The sequence below is a fragment of the Cervus elaphus genome, chromosome 15 (genome assembly GCF_910594005.1).
Source record: "Cervus elaphus chromosome 15, mCerEla1.1, whole genome shotgun sequence".
Lineage (NCBI taxonomy): Eukaryota > Metazoa > Chordata > Mammalia > Artiodactyla > Cervidae > Cervus > Cervus elaphus.
This window is the reverse complement of record NC_057829.1, coordinates 77942548-77959654: the sequence shown is the minus strand read 5'-3', so window position 1 is coordinate 77959654 and position 17107 is coordinate 77942548. Positions and strand designations below refer to the sequence as shown.

Sequence of the window (17107 nt, the reverse complement as noted above, 5' to 3'; positions counted from 1 at the left end):
CTCCTCTTTCACTTTCATCAAGAGGCTTTTCAGCTCCTCTTCACTCTCTGCCATAAGGGTGGTGTCATCTGCATATCTGAGGTTATTGATATTTCTCCCAGAAATCTTGATTCCAGCTTATGCTTCTCCCAGCCCAGCGTTTCTCATGATGTACTCTGCATATAAGTTAAATAAGCAGGGTGACAATATACAGCCTTGATGTACTCCTTTCCCTATTTGGAACCAGTCTGTTGTTCCATGTCCAGTTCTAACTGTTGCTTCCTGACCTGCATACAGGTTTCTCAAGAGGCAGGTCAGGTGGTCTGGTATTCCCATCTCCTTCAGAATTTTCCACAGTTTATTGCGATCCACACAGTTGAAGGCTTTGGCGTAGTCAATAAAGCAGAAATAGATGTTTTTCTGGAACTCTCTTGCTTTTTCGATGATCCAGCAGATATTGGCAATTTGATCTCTGGTTCCTCTGCCTTTTCTAAAACCAGCTTGAACATCTGGAAGTTAACGGGTCACGTATTGCTGAAGCCTGGCTTGGAGAATTTTGAGCATTACTTTACTAGTGTGTGAGATGAGTGCAATTGTGGGGTAGTTTGAGCATTCTTTGGGATTGCCTTTCTTTGGGACTGGAAATGAAAACTGACCTTTTCCAGTCCTGTGGCCACTGCTGAGTTTTCCAAATTTGCTGGCATATTGAGTGCAGCACTTTCACAGCATCATCTTTTAGGATTTGAAATAGCTCAACTGGAATTCCATCACATCCACTAGCTTTGTTCCTAGTGATGCTTTCTACGGCCCACTTGACTTCACATTCCAGGATGTCTGGCTCTAGGTGAGTGATCACACCATCGTGATTATCTGGGTCATGAAGATCTTTTTTGTACAGTTCTTCTGTGTATTCTTGCCACCTCTTCTTAATATCTTCTGCTTCTGTTAGGTGGACATCACCAGATGGTCAACACCGAAATCAGACTGATTATATTCTTTGCAGCCAAAGATGGAGAAGCTCTATACAGTCAGCAAAAACAAGACCAGGAGCTGACTGTGGCTCAGATCATGATCTCCTTATTGCCAAATTCAGACTTAAACTGAAAAAAGTAGGGGAAACCACTAGACCATTCAGGTATGACCTAAATCAAATCCCTTGTGACTATACAGTGGAAGTGAGAAATAGATTTAAGGGACTAGATCTGATAGACATAGTCCTGATGAACTATGGACAGAGGTTCATGACATTGTACAGCAGAGAGGGATCAAGACCATCCCCATGGAAAAGAAATGCAAAAAGGCAAAATGGTTGTCTGAGGAGGCCTTACAAATAGCTGTGAAAATAGGTATCAGTAAAAGTTAAATATGCATGTGTATATCTTACTGATATTTAATATCCATACAAAAAACTGCAATATCATAAATATATTACCACTTCATTAGATGGAGCTATTCTCTAGGATGAATTGAGTGGTGACAACATAGACCATGGCCTACCAAGCCTAAACTACTTACTAGCTAAACCTATAAAAAAAAAATCCACCTCTTTCCCATCTTGCAAGATGGCGGGTGAAAAGGCTGAGAAGCCAGATACTAAGGAGAAAAAACCTGAAGCCAAGAAGGCTGATGCTGTCAACAAGGCTAAAAAGGTGAAAGTGGTGAAGAAAGTTAAGAAGGGGAAGCCCCACTGCAGCCGAAACCCTGTCCTGGTCAGAGGAATTGGCAGATATTCCGGATCAGCCATGTACTCCAGAAAGGCCCTGTACAAGAGAAAGTATTCAGCAGCTAAATCCAAGGTCGAAAAGAAAAAGAATGTTCGGGTTCTTGCTACTGTCACAAAACCAGTTGGTGGCGACAATGGTGGTACCCGGGTGGTCAAACTCCGCAAAATGCCTAGGTATTACCCTGCTGAAGATGTGCCTCGGAAACTGCTGAGTCACGGCAAGAAACCGATCAGTAAGCATGTGAGGAAGCTGCGCGCCAGCATCACTCCTGGGACCGTTCTCATCATCCTCACGGGGCGCCACAGAGGCAAGAGGGTCATTTTCCTGAAGCAGCTGGGCAGTGGCTTGCTACTTGTGACTGGGCCTCTATCCCTCAATCGAGTTCCTCTGCGTAGAACACACCAGAAATTTGTCATTGCCACCTCCACCAAAATCGATATCAGTGGTGTGAAAATCCCAGAACATCTCGCTGACACTTACTTCAAGAAGAAGAAGCTACGTAAGCCGAGACACCAAGAGGGTGAGATCTTCGACACAGAGAGAGAGAAATACGAGATCACAGAGCAGCACAAGGTTGATCAGAAAGCTGTGGACTCACAAATTCTGCGAAGAATCAAAGCTGTCCCTCAGCTCCAGGGCTACCTCCGCTCTGTGTTTGCTCTCACAAATGGAATTTACCCTCACAAAGTAGTATTCTGAACTTCTTGCAAAGAACCTAATTAAATAACTTGTCCATTTAAAAAAAAAAAAATCCACAATTTCTATTTTAATAAAAATGGTAATGGCCCACATGTACAGAATTATCTGAGTTTGGCCATGTTCAAAATGTTTTTTCTATAGGTTTGACACATGAAAAACTATTTGGCAAAATATAAAAACCTTTAAAACTCAACATTCAGAAAACTAAGACCATGGCATTTGGTCCCATCACTTCATGGCAAACAGATGGGGAAACAATGGAAACAGTGACAGACTTTATTTGGGGGGGCTCCAAAATCACTGCAGATGGTGACTGCAGCCATGAAATTAAAAAACGCTTACTCCTTGGAAGAAAAGCTATGACCAACCTAGACAGCATATTAAAAAACAGAGACATTACTTTGCCAGCAAAGATCCATCGAGTCAAGGATATGGTTTTTCCAGTAGTCATGTATGGACGTGAGAGTTGTACTAGAAAGAAAGTGGAGCACCAAAGAATTGATGCTTTTCAACTGTGGTATTGGAGAAGACTCTTGAGAGTCCCTTGGAGGGCAAGGAGATCCAACCAGTCCATCCTAAGGGAAATCAGTCCTGAATATTCATTGGAAGGACTGATGCTGAAGCTGAAACTCCAATACTTTGGCCACCTGATACAAAGAACTGACTCATTGGAAAAGACCCTGATGCTGGGAAAGATTGAAGGAAGGAGGAGATGGGGATGACAGAGGATGAGATGGCTGGATAGCATCACCGACTCAGTGAACATGAGTTTGAATAAACTCTGGGAGTTGGTGATGGACAGGGAGGCCTGGTGTGCTACAGTCCATGGGGTCGCAGAGTCAGACACAACTGAGCGACTGAACTGACTGAACTGAAAAACCTTTAGCTTATATTTTCTTTCCTTAAATTTCTTGAAATATTTGTTCCATGGCTGCCATGAGTTTCAAGCTGTTAATCTAATCTCTTGCCCTTGTAAGATAGTTCATCTTTCTGCCTAAAGAGCCTAGGAATTTTCTTTCATTATCTTTAAAAATATAGTATTTTTACCAAAATGTCTCAAAATTGCTGCTGTGGGTAATTTTACTGGACACCCAATCCAAAAGTTTATAAACAGGAGAATGGATAGGCAAATCACAGAAGAGTCAGACAATGAAAGACATCAAAAAAGTTAACTATAGGAATACAAAACAACATGAATTAATCCTGGGAATACACTGGTGAAAGAAATAAAATAAAACCACAGAAAACTGCATAAAATATTATTTCTGCTTTATAAAAATTAAAATATAAATAAGCAAAATGATATCCCATATAAGCATACATGTGTATGTGATAAAGCTCTCTTTTTTAAAATAAAAAAAAAGTGCATTTTAAGAAATTCTGGATTTCACTAATGGAAAGCAGAAAACTTGTTTTTAAATAAAAAAAATATGAACATGAACTATTATAAATAGAAAACTTAAAAGAACACAACAAATTGTTATTTAAAAAAAAATAAATATCCTCTTATCAGGTAAGTACTTTTGAGGGTGATTTTGCTAGCAAGACATGACTACTTACTTGTATTTTGATGACATAATAACCAAATAAAGTTGAGTCAGAGTAAACATAATTATAAGAAGAAAACTTAAAAGAATATTCAACAAATGTTTGTTTTTCAGTAATTAGAAAGTAATAAATTGGCAGCTAAGAATGCTGCTTATTTTAAAAGTTAGAATAGTTAATGCTCTTGAAAAATGTTAAGCAAATATATCAGTCTTTAACAATAAGAGAAACTAAAATGCCACAGATAGCCACACTAAAATTTAAAAATTCAAGAACAGTAGTAGTAGAAATGGACTAAAGGACCTAGCTCCACCCTCTTTCAAAAGTTTATATTTCTTTTGACATTTTTCTCCATTAACCAAGTGTGAAGTCCTCTCACGAAACACTTCATTCTCCCAACTTCCAGGATCCTAATACCTCAGTACACACCAAGTTCCATTTAGGTTAAAAGTTATATTTGAATCTCTAAGAATGAACAGTAGGTGCAGTCAGTCAGCGGCTGGACAGAAAACACAACATGCTCAAAATGACTAACTGTGAAGAGTCTAACAGGGCTTCCCCAGAGGCTCAGTGGTAAAGAGTCCATCTGCAATGCAGGAGACACAGGAAACATGGGTTCAATCCCTGGGTGGGGAAGATCCCCTGGAGGAGGGCATGGCAACCCACTCCAGTATTCTTGCCTAGAGAATCCCAGGGACACAGGAGCCTGGCGGGCAATAGTCCACAGGGTCACAGAATTGGACATGATTGAAGAGACTGAGCGTGTTCAGACACACACATAGAGTCTAATAAAAAGACTATTTACAGAAGTATGTGAAAGTGACAGAGTTGGTCGCACAGTCGTGCCCAACTCTTTGTGACCCTATGGACAGTAGCCCACCAGGCTCCTCTGTCCACGGGATTCTCTAGGCAAGAATATGGGAATGGGTAGCCATTCCCTTCTCCAGAGGATCTTCCTGACCCTGTCTGAGCCACCAGGGAAGCCCTGCAGAAGTACGACCAGGGTAAAATTCTTTCACAGCAGCAAGCCAAGAGGAAGAACATTTCTAGAACTCAAAAGAGCAACTGCTATGGGGAAGAACATCTGACAGTGCAGGCTTCAGCAGGACAACACAATTAAACCAGGAAGATCCAGCAGGGAGGGAGGGAGGGGAGAAAAACACCTTAACCTCACCCATCTCCTACCTTCTGATCCCAAATGAAAGCTGGAGGGCATGGGAGCAGAATGAAATGATGAGGATCGATCTGGAGCGACAAATGGAGAACATCAAATCCAGTACCATATGAATCACCATAAAAAAAGAATAAAGTTCATAACTGAAATAATTTGGCTAATACACTTTTTAAAACATTCAGGAAAAGTATAGATTCACTTTTAAGGAATATTCCTGAAAACATTGCACTTTACTAGAAGTACATATACAAAGAGGTATACAGCAGGATTCTGCTCCAAAATTAACTTCTTACAATAAGAATACCTTTTAAAAAAAGCAGTATATGTATCATATTCATTTATAAACAAAGAGATGTACAAATTTAGAGGATAATTAAACCATTTCCAGAAAATGAAAAAGGCAGAAGTACAACTGTGGAACACAGAGAGTCTTTCATCATTATGCAATTATAAAGGCCACCTCCACTTTGTTACTTAAACCAAAGTTTATGGAGCGTTTACTGCAAGCTAATTTTCTCATTATACATACTCCTGTTAATTTCTAATAATTTTCTGCATGAAGTTTATTGGTTACTGTCACTCCCAACCCCTTGATAACCAATTATTTTTAGAAGTTTTACTCTAGGGTATTCTGATAAAAAATTTCTCCACCAGATCTATTCACGTGTGCTCCACACACGCTATTACGGTACTAAGAATTCTGTTGTTACATTCTGTTATGTTATCTGCACACATTTTAATATAAATCAAGCCACACTCAATGAAACAAATCCTCGGATAAAGAATCGATTGACTTTATAGAGATAGCCCATAGAACTCAAATAGTATATGCTGATTTAAAAGCCTGGGCAACTAAGCTCCATCGCCACTGGTACATGCCTTACTAACAGACCCTTTAATGGGGGCCTTCTCACACCTGCATCACTTCTCAAATCCCTTGAGTGATACCTGCACCTTCCAAGTAAAATTCACCTGAATTCTTATTTCATGGTCTGCTTCTGTGAAAACCCAGTTTTTAAAGCATCCTACATTTCCTGACGCTAAATTTCTTTGCTCTTCTTCACAAGCAAATTTCCTTGAAAGAGCTGGCTTTGCTCACTATATCAGATTCCACTCCTCTCATTCAGTTTTAAATCCAATTCAGCCAGGCTTTTAACCCCACCACTACACTAAAACTGCTCTTGTCAAGATCACCAAAGATCTGCACAGTACTAAATTTACTGGTCAGGCCTTAGTAATTATTCTACCTGACCCATCAGCAGAGCAGCATTTGGCACAGTTGATTACTCTCCTGTTTAATAATCTTTCATCACTTAGCTTTTAGTTCACTGTACTCTTTCTTGCTTATTTCCTTCTTCTCCCTTACCTCTTATTATTGGAACAACCTAAGGCTCAGTCATTTTCTCCTTTCTATCTAAACCCACTTCCTTAGTGATCTGATCCAGTTTCATGGCTTTAAATGCCATTCAAATGCCAAGAGCTCTCAGATTTACATCTCCAGCCCAGATCTCTCTCTGGAACTCCAAACAGTCAACTGACTACTTGAAGATTTCACTTTAACGTCTAATGGATATCTCACATAAAACATGTCCAAGCTGAACTCCTGACATTCAAACCACGTTCACCTCAAACCTGCTTCAGAGACTTCTACAAGTCAGTCAATGGCAACTTCACCTTTCCAGCGGCTCATGCCGAAAACTCTAGAATCATCCCTGACTCATCATTTTTCCTCAGACTCTACATCCAAACTCTAAAAATAACTACTTTGTAATACATCACATGGGGCTACCCTGGTGGTTCAGTGGTAAAAAAACCTGCCTGCCAACTGCAGAAGATGTAAGAGATGCAGTTCAATCCCTGGGTCCGGAAGATCCCTTGGAGAAGGAAATGGCAACCCATTCTAGTATTCTTGTCTGGGAAATTCCATGGACTGAGGAGCCTGGTGGGCTCACATATAAGTATACCTGTTATGTTTATTTTTTACTGTCTGTATCTTCCTGTTAGAAATAAGTTCTATAAAGAGAAGGACAAACACCTGGTGTATCCTTTGCTGAGAAGCTCTTACTGCATATCTCTGGAACCAAGTGGAACCAAACCTGAGCTTCAATAAGCTACAAAGTTGACACAATATTTGAAGGTGCTCCAGCAGAGCAGATACTCTAAAACTCAGAAATACCAATGACTGTACCTAAGACTTTTAACTACAGTCTCAAGAACTAAAAGGTATTCTGCAGTATCTCAGATATTTTTCAAAAGTAATGTTCAAATTAAGATAATCAGAGATAAGTTAAACAGATAGTTCCTTTGTTCTAAATCATTACAAAAATCTCAGAGAAGATGCACAGTACTATTCACAGAGCCAAAGATACTTCAGAATTATCTGCAGTATTATTAGAAATTGAGTAAGTGGTCACTTGGAGTATGCTAATTGAAAGTTTTTGGTCCTTTTTTTTGAATTTCTACATAATGGTTAAGACCATCCTTTGAGTATATTTCAGAGTAAATTTTTATCTAGTAAAATGCCCTGTTTTCGTGGATGACTATGCTATAACTTCAGCTTTCTTTTCAGCTACCCTCACTGCAATGCTGGCTGAAGAGATAGCCCCTATTTAATTTAAAAAACAAAACAAAACACTTTTTTTCTTAGTTATCTAGAAGCTTTAAAAAAGTAAGGATAATCAAAGTAAACCCAATCTACATTTGGGTAGCTAATGCCATCAAAAACTGCCAAGAAAAGACAGCCTAAGTCACATCACAGTGTAGTAATTACCACTAATAATAGAGGGAAAATGTTTTTAACTCTGCCCATAGAGATAAGCATTCACTTATAACTAAGATAATAAATTATCTCTTTACTTATGTTCAAAGCAGCCTTACTTAACTTCATATCATTACCTGAAGTAGAACTTGTCTATGGTATACACAAGCTATGTCTATGGTATCTGTTAGCTATTCTGACAGCCTTTAAACTATATACACCTATTGTTTTGTATTCTTTTCTAAGCACTTTTAAAAGTGGAAGTACTTACAGATTATTTTTTTGACATCACATCCTTTAACAATAAGCTACAAATTCAAAATGCTTTAGGAGTAAAGTAATATTGAGAGTCCCTTGGACTGAAAGGAGATCCAACCAACCCATCCTAAAGGAAATCAGTCCTGGGTGTTCACTGGAAGGACTGATGTTGAAGCTGAAACTCCAATACTTTGGCCACCTGATGCGAAGAGCTGACTCATCTGAAAAGACCCTGATGCTGGGAAAGATTGAGAACAGGAGGAGAAGGGGACGACAGGGGAAGAGATGGTTGGATGGCATCACTGATTCAATGGAAATGAGTTTGGATCGACTCCAGGATTTGGTGATGGACAGGGAGGCCTGGCGTGCTGTGGTTCATGGGGTCGCAAAGAGTCGGACACGACTGACCGACTGAGCTGAACTGAACTGAACTGAATATTAATATGCTAATTTTATTATTAAGATATAATTTTAGAAAAAATGAATTTTACTTTGTACCTAAGTAATTCACAGAATTTTAAAACTACTCATAATTAGTTTACTATCCTTATAAAATTCATAAATCATGTATTCTTCCCATTTCTATCTTATACTACACTCATAAAGGTGCCTGACAAATAATACAAATAATAGGACAAAAATCAAATCAAAAATTTATCCTTCTGATAAATTTACTCATTGACAGAAATAATACTGATTACAGAATAAGCCAAAAAAAAAACCCTCAATACTTTTAAATTTAACAAAACTACAACTGATATTCTATAATCAAATTATTCCAAATAAAAACAAATAACAATCTATATTAATATTTGAGATTAGAACAAATTTGTTGTGCCTTCCTAATGTCTGTGGAAGTATAGTCACCACCATATCTCAGGCCTATCCTTCAATAAAGGGAAATATGTAAAAAGTAAAATGCATTCTGTGAATGGTAAACTATATTCAGATGGCAGATGGGGTAGGGAAGGCATGTGCCAATCAGCTGGCCTACAGAATTGGTTTTAATGGCCAATACTACAGGTAAACTCACCCTGGAGAAGGAATGGCAACCCACTCCGGTATTCTTGCCTAGAGAATCCCATGGACAGAGGAGCCTGGTGGGCTACAGTCCATGGGGTCACAAAGAGTCGGACACAACTGAGCAACTAACAGACACACAGGTAAACTCATGCAGTTATTGCATCACAGAACTTGTATATAAAGTCAGGATCCCTAAAGGGTTTAACTATTAATGAAAGGTGAGTTTTTAAAATCTTTTCTGCAGAGGCAAACAGAAAAAAATTCTATTTCAGTTTAGGCTCTACACAGAAGAAAAAACTAGTTTGGTTATAGACTAGACATCATGTCACTTTGGGGCATAAATTCATCCTGCAAATAAACTCAAAAAAAAAAAAACCCATGGGACAAAACTTTAACTTACTTTGGACCTGGGTTGCTAGGCCCCTAGAAGTCCACACACTCTCTCTCTAGAGCAGGGGTAGGCAAGCTAAGACCCAAGGCTAAGTCTAGAACAAAGCCTCGCCCATCTGTTGATGTCTATGGCTCCTTTCATGTTATAACAGCAGAGTTGATTGGTTTTGACAAAGACCATATGGGCCACAAAGCCTAAAATGGTTACTACCTGTCCCTTTATGGAAAAGATTGTGACCCCTTGCATTAAATACTTATAATAATGTCAAATGTGTTCAAAACAAAACAAAATTAATTAAATTAGTAGAAAACAGTAGCCTGTAAATTGGAAGTTGACCAAAGAGTAAAAGTTCTGGTTAACAGTCAACTTAATTAAGTATTCATCTTAAAACTTCAAAAGTCATCACATTATGGTTCAAATTCAAAAGCATGATGATGGTTTAATCCTGAATCTTCCTGTTCTCCCCAAGACATACAAAATAAGAAAAACATGAAGTGGGGGAAGTGAAAGAAAAGAAAATTAAATTTCCAGAGGAACTGGGAATGAAAATAAACTCAACAACTCCAAATCAGATGTGAATGTGCAAAAAGCCAATGAAACTAAGAGAACCAGACAGAGAAACCTGCAAGGATGCAGAAAGGAAGACAAGGAACAAGGAACATGGGAGAAACCTAACGGCAGATCTCAAAAGTTACCCCTCTCATTCCCACAAAAAATGGGCCCACTCTCCCTCAACATGAGAAGAGCTATAATAAAAAAAAGACAACAGGTTGCAGATAAGCTCGTGCACGGCAGCGGAGTCGGCTTAGGCTGCAGCGGGAGACTTTGGCGCGATGTCTCACACCATCTTACTGGTACAGCCTACCAAGAGGCCAGGAGGCAGAACTTACGCTGACTGTGAATCTGTGAATGAGTGTAAGGAAGGTGTTTGTAAAATGTATGAAGACCATCTGAAGAGAATGAATCCCAACAGCCCCTCTATCACATGTGATATCAGTCAGTTGTTTGATTTTATTGATGACCTGGCAGACCTCAGCTGCCTGGTTACCAAGCTGATACCCAGACACACCAGCCTTATAACAAAGACTGGATTAAAGAGAAGATCTACGTGCTCCTTCTTCGACAGGCCCAACAGGCTGGGAAATAGTTGAGTTTGGAAGCATCAGGGGAACGGGGGTAGGCTTGGAATACAGATGTGTGCAGTGTGCTGTAGTGGAAGTTTTGTATTATAGTTATCCTGTTTCCATTTTGGTATACCCTAGCCAGAACTGAATGTATTAGATAAAATGTGATGATCTTGTTCAATCTGAAAACCCCTTTTTCCCCCTCCCTCCCCCCTTTTTTTTTTATTTAAACATTTTTATGATGATTTAGATGGAAGTTGGTTTTTGTCAGTTAACGTTGGTTCCAGTCCCTCAAACTGTTCATACCTGCTTTATAACACCCAGTGTACCAATCCTCCTTCAAATTGGGGTGGGGAGTGGAGGCACAGTTTAGTTACATCCTCAAGATAAAAGTCTTGGTGAAAAACAAATAAATGTTCTTTAGTTATAAAAAAAAAAAAGACAACAAAACACAGATAATGTACAAAAATCAGATGGGATCACAAGACAAAATCCAACTTTCTCTTGTAATCAAGAGATACATTTAAAACAAAGTGATTCTGAATGGTTAACAATAAAGAAATGGGCAAAAATACACCAAGAAAAGACCAACTTGCCATCCCCCAAAATTCAAGAGCCATAATATTAATAATAGACAAGGTAGAAATCAGATCAGAAAACAATAAACAAAGCACCTTATACTATTAAAAGACACAATTCACAATAAAGATTTAGTAGATACGAATATCCATGATAGCAAGTTCTACAAAGCATAAATTCAAGAATATATAAGAAGATAAAAGCAAAAATAAACTAGTATTTTTATACTTTTATTAAGTTTCAGAGCATGATAGATCAAGTTAATATAAAAAATCATAAATAAGGAAGAGAAGACCTAACCAGGAGCAGTAAAGTAGATTTTAGACAGACTTTATTTTCTTGGGCTCCAAAATCACTGTGAATGGTGACTGCAGCCACGAAATTAAAAGATGCTTGCTCCTTGGAAGAAAAGTTCTGACAAACCTAGACAGCATATTCGAAAGCAAAGACATAACTTTGCCAACAAAGGTCCGTATAGTCAAAGCTATGGTTTTTCTGGTAGTCATGTACAGATGTGAGAGTTGGACCATCAAGAAGGCTGAGCACTAAAGAATTGATGATTTGAACTGTGGAGCTGGAGAATCCTCTTGAGAGTCCCTTGGACTGCAAGGAGAACAAACCAGTTAATCCTAAAGGAAGTCAATCCCGAATGTTCATTGGAAGGACTTATGCTGAGGCTGAAGTTCTAAAACTCTGGCTACCTGATGCAAATAGCCGATTCATTAGAAAAGACCCTGAAGCTGGGAAAGACTGAAGGCAGGAGGAGAAGGGGACGACAGAGGATGAAATGGTTGGACAGCCTCATTCACTCAATGGACGTGAATCTGACCAAAATTCTGGGAGATAATGAAAGACAAGGAAGCCTGGTGTGCTGCAGTCCAGGGGGCTGCAAAAAGTCGAAAACAACTGAGTGACTGAACAACAAAAACAACCTATGCTATATCTTGATATAATAGGATTTACCTCCTTTTCAACTATCTGTGGAACAATTAGGAAAACTGGATTCCAAAGAAAATGTGAATAAATTACAAAAAGGAGAAATAATACCCACAATATTCCCTGAACACTATAAAAAAAAACAAAAATTCAAAACAAAATTTAAAAAACAACTTTTTTTTACATAGAAAATCTGTAACTCTTGCTTAAACAACTCTGGGGCCCATGTGAAAAATGAGCATGACTCACCCACATCTGCTTCATCGCGGGCATGAGTGTTTGTGACAATAAGGCATGTACACAGGCTTTTTTAATGTAGCATTTCTTATTAACGATTACATCCAAAATGTTCCTCTCACCAGAAGTCTCTTTAGAGTTCCTATATTTTCTCAGTAAAATAAAGTCATCAACTGAGAGTAATGATGAGGAGTGAACTGTTGCAAGTTTTAAGGGAGAGGAAAATGTATGAAACAGAGCTGTAGAGAGAGTGGGGATTATGAACTTAAAACTTGGTAAGTGAGAAGTACAAAGAGGGCAGCGGCGGGGGAGACTGAAAACTTGCCAGGAGGCTCAATGGACTACGGAGGTAAGGGTGAAGAACTATCAGTCTGGATCCTCTTTGGAAGTAAGCTGGAAACATCAGTAGCACTTGAAGAGTAAGATATCTGAAGTGGAAATTACGGGATTCACTGCAGGTACACAGAGTCAAGGGTACCAAAGGATGGAAGGCAAGATCTTTGGAAGAGAGATCAAAAAAGTTGAGAGGCCAGAAGTATTTAATTGGATGTTAATACACCTGACTAACGTATGTGGGACACAGACAGTGAGCCAGAGGCTATATTCTTCCAGGAGTTAAGCACAGTGACCAAAGGAACAACAGAGGAGTGTAAGAAGAAGTAATAGGTGGTACAGTCTGATGACATAAGATTCAAAGCTGAGTGATTTCAGGGAGAATGGAGTAAAAACAGGAAATGGCAATAAGAGGTAAAGAGGACATACATATCAACTCTAGCCCAGCTGTACTTTGAGATGAAAAAGAAGGGATCACTAAAAAGGACTGCAGGGGAAACAGTGGAGTTTCAGGAGGGAGTCCTTTCCTGCACACACAAGCTCTCTCCTGTTGCTGCTAACAGTGATCTGCAAATGAGACTTCTCACTGAGACTGCACAAGGACTCTAAATATTTGAATACAGTTATCTGCACACAAAAGGGCCAGAAGCTTGAGTTCATAATTCTGGCCAGAACTAGAAATGGAGTATGTTCTTGAATCTAAATAGCAACCATAGTATATACATATTTGTAGACAAATTAAGGGGAGGAAAAAAGCTTACAACTCTTTGAAAATGTCATAAAGAATTCAAAGAAAGAAAGTACCAGAAAAATAAATTAGAATATTTAAGAGTATAGTAGAGAAAGTCATATATGATTGTCCCAGTCACCTTCACACACCAGATATCATCTTTCATAGAAGCCGAAAGACGATCCTTGGGAAGCTTACTTTAGAAGAGTAATACATACACAGAGATACTGCAATAAGATTAGGAACAAAACCCTGAAAAATGAAAAATCCTGAAGTCATGGAATGCATAGTAAAGATAACTGGGTTAATTTTAGCTCTCAATTCATAAGTAAAATCCAAAGAAATAGCACCATCTATTGGAACTTCTCATATTTAAAAATACACATTCTCAATCCTTAGAAAATGTGTCTATAATATAACATATCCACACATTTAGCTAAGAAAATAAATATTATAGTGCAATACTAACACAAAATTTAAAAGTTTATATTAAAAAATACTAATTCTTGGCTTGTAATTCTAATTTCAAATAACTAATCATTTTGATAAATTCAAATTAATATTATTTGAATAGATAATAATATATAATAGATATTTATATATCTATTGAATAATAGATAATTCAAATTATCTATTAAAGATAAAAATATTCTCAACCAATTAAAAAAAAGAGTATAGCTATATGTTCAAAGTAACTCACAGATATGGTATTCCTGAATGCTGCTTGTATAACCATATATTGCAGAATATCCAAATATTATGATCATGACAACATCTCTACTATCCAACTCCATAATGTGTGCAGAATGTCCCTCCACAGCATACTGCTGACCGTGTCCAAGCACAGTGGGAGTTTTTGTACTCCACGACTGACTGTGTATGTTAAACACCCACAATTCATCCGTGACATTACCATCACTGGTTTCAATTCTGCCTCCATACATAAAGATGTTTTCCTGTAAATTAAAAAACGTATGTTAATACACAAAATATTTATATATTATCAAGATACATGAATTAAAGACTATGTTTATACATTAAATTTTAGTAATTGCTCACAACATGCATAAGACATAGTTCTTATGTGTAAAAAGTCAAATGGGAACACATGAGCAATGATGATTAATTCTTTTAATTACGAGAAGGGGGGAAAGCCACACTTTCAGAAAGTTACTTTAAGGTGTTTTAATAAAAATTATATGGCTAATTAACCATCCTAGTTGTTAAGTCCCTAGTTGTTACATCTGAATTTTACCATCTATTTGTACCGCCTTGTGCTAGTCTCATTCACCGTTTCCATCAAGCATTGTTCACCAGAAAAGTAGACACATTTGTGTATATTATGTGGTGTACATTTTTATTACCACTTCTCATGGCTATGAGCAGATACTTTAGAGCACTTATAAATTATAAAAATCATATGTGATTAAACCATATGTGATTGAAATGAATGATATATAAATCATTACTATTTCAATAACCTAGAAGGAGAAAAGAATTTCTTCAACCTAATAAAGAGCACCTAAGAAAAACGCAAAGCTAATATTGTATCTAACGATAAAAGGCTGGATGTTTCACCACGGTCAGTTATAAAGATGCCTGCTTTTTGCCACTTATATTCAACACTGTACTCAAGATTTTTAGTCTGAGCAAAAATGCAAAAACTGAATAAAGGCATCCAGATTGGAAAAGAAGAGTAAAATATTTCTATTTGTCGATGACAGGAATTTGTATACAGAGAATCTTAAGAAATAAAAAATCAGAGTTACTGACTTCAGCAACACTGCAGAATAAAAGATCAATGTCCAAAAAATCAATTTATATTTCTATACACTTGCAGTGAACAATCCAAAAATGAAACTTAAGTAAACAATTCAATTTACAAAGCATCAAAAAGAATAAAATAACTAGGAATAATTTAACAAAAGAAACTCCAAATTTATACTGTGAAAGCTACAAACAACTGAAAAAATCTAAATTAATACAAAGACATCCTGTGTTCCTGGATCAGAAGACTTAATATTGTTGAGATTGCAGTATTCTCCAAACTGATCTACAGATTCAATGCAATCTCAGTTCAAATTTCAGATTTGTAGAAACTGACAAGTTGATTCCAAAAAATCATACAGAATTGCAAGAGATACAGAATATTTAAACAACCTTGAAAAAGAAGAATAAAATTGGAGGATTAACACTTTTCAACATTAAAACTTTCTACAAAGCAAAAGTAATCAAGATAGCAAGCTACTGGAAAAAAAATAAACACATAAATCAACATAAATGAGAGTCCAGAAAAAAAATCCATATCCTTACAGCTAACTGATATTTGACAAAAGTGCCAAGCCCATTCGATGAGGAAAGACTAGTCCCCTCAACAAATGATGCTAAGAAAAGAAGATAGCTACATGCAGAAGACTGAACCTAAATCCTTACTGCACAGGACATCCAAAACAACTCAAAATGGATCAAAGACCTAAAAGTAAAAGCCAAAAAAACTATAGAACATTTAGAGAAAACACAAGCTAAATATGCATGACCTTGGATTTGACAACATATTCTTAGATATGACACAAAAATCACAAGCAACAAAGAAAAAGTATATATATTGGATTTCATCAAAGTTCAAAACTTCTCTGCTTCAAAAGACACCACCAAGAAAGTAAAAGTTCACAGAACGGGAAGAAATATTTGCAAATCATGCACCTGATAAGGGACCTGTATCTAGAACATATAAAGAACTCTGACACCTCAATGATGTTAAAATGGGCAAAGAACTTAAACAGACATTTCTTCAAAAAAAATACAAATACCCAAAAAAATCACACGACTACTAACATTTGTAGTCAACAGCAAAAGGCAAATCAAACATAAAATACCACTTCATACCCATTAGGATGACTATAATCAAAAAGACAGTAACTAGTGTTGGCAAAGATGTGTAGACATTGGAACCTTCATACAAAACTGGAAATGATACCAAAAGCACAGGCAAGAAAAGAAAAAACAGATAAATTGGACTATTTCAAAATTAATAACCTGCCCATTAAAGGACACTATCAACAAAGTAAAAAGACAGCCCACAGGATGACAGAAAATATATGCAAATCATAAATCCAGTTAGGAGATAAAATCCAGAATATATAAAGAACTCCTACAACTCAACAGTAAAAAAAGAAAAAAAAACTTAAAAACAGGCAAAAGACTTAATATATGTTTCTTCAGAGAAAGCATACAAATAGCCAATAAGCACTTGAAAAGATGTTCAACATCATAAATAATTAGGGAACTACAAATCAAAACTACAATGAGATAGTGCTTTACACGTGCTAGAAATTTTATTATTTAAAAAAAAAAAGAAAGAAAGAAAAATAGAAAATAGTATTAACAAGGATATGGAGGAACTGGAATCCTTGTGCACTGTTGGAAGGAACAGAAAATGGTCAGAGTTTCAGTTTTGCAAGATGAAAAGAGGTCTGGAAATAATGGAAATGACTGTATAACAAGTTGAATGTACTTAATGCCACTAGATGGACTGTACTGTTAAAAATGGTAAAATGGTAAACTTTTGTGATGTGTATTTTATCAAAATTTTTTAAGTGACTGATTTGATGACAAGG

General features: G+C 37.1%; 2 protein-coding genes and 1 pseudogene across 4 annotated transcripts in view; 2 read left to right on the top strand and 1 right to left on the bottom strand.

Moving 5' to 3' along the window:
- ATRNL1 (attractin like 1) overlaps positions 1-17107 on the bottom strand; it is a 744737-nt gene that overhangs the window by 668452 nt on the left and 59178 nt on the right. For all 3 annotated transcript variants that reach the window (XM_043926138.1, XM_043926139.1, XM_043926140.1), the window contains exon 8: positions 14191-14446. In XM_043926138.1, the coding sequence (XP_043782073.1) occupies positions 14191-14446 (256 nt within the window). The remainder of the gene's footprint in view (positions 1-14190; positions 14447-17107) is intronic.
- On the top strand, positions 1525-2454 carry LOC122709067 (60S ribosomal protein L6-like). Its single transcript, XM_043926142.1, has one exon. The coding sequence runs from the start codon at positions 1542-1544 to the stop codon at positions 2400-2402; it is 861 nt and encodes a 286-aa protein (XP_043782077.1). The 5' UTR covers positions 1525-1541; the 3' UTR covers positions 2403-2454.
- Positions 10334-10899, top strand: LOC122709068 (annotated as a pseudogene).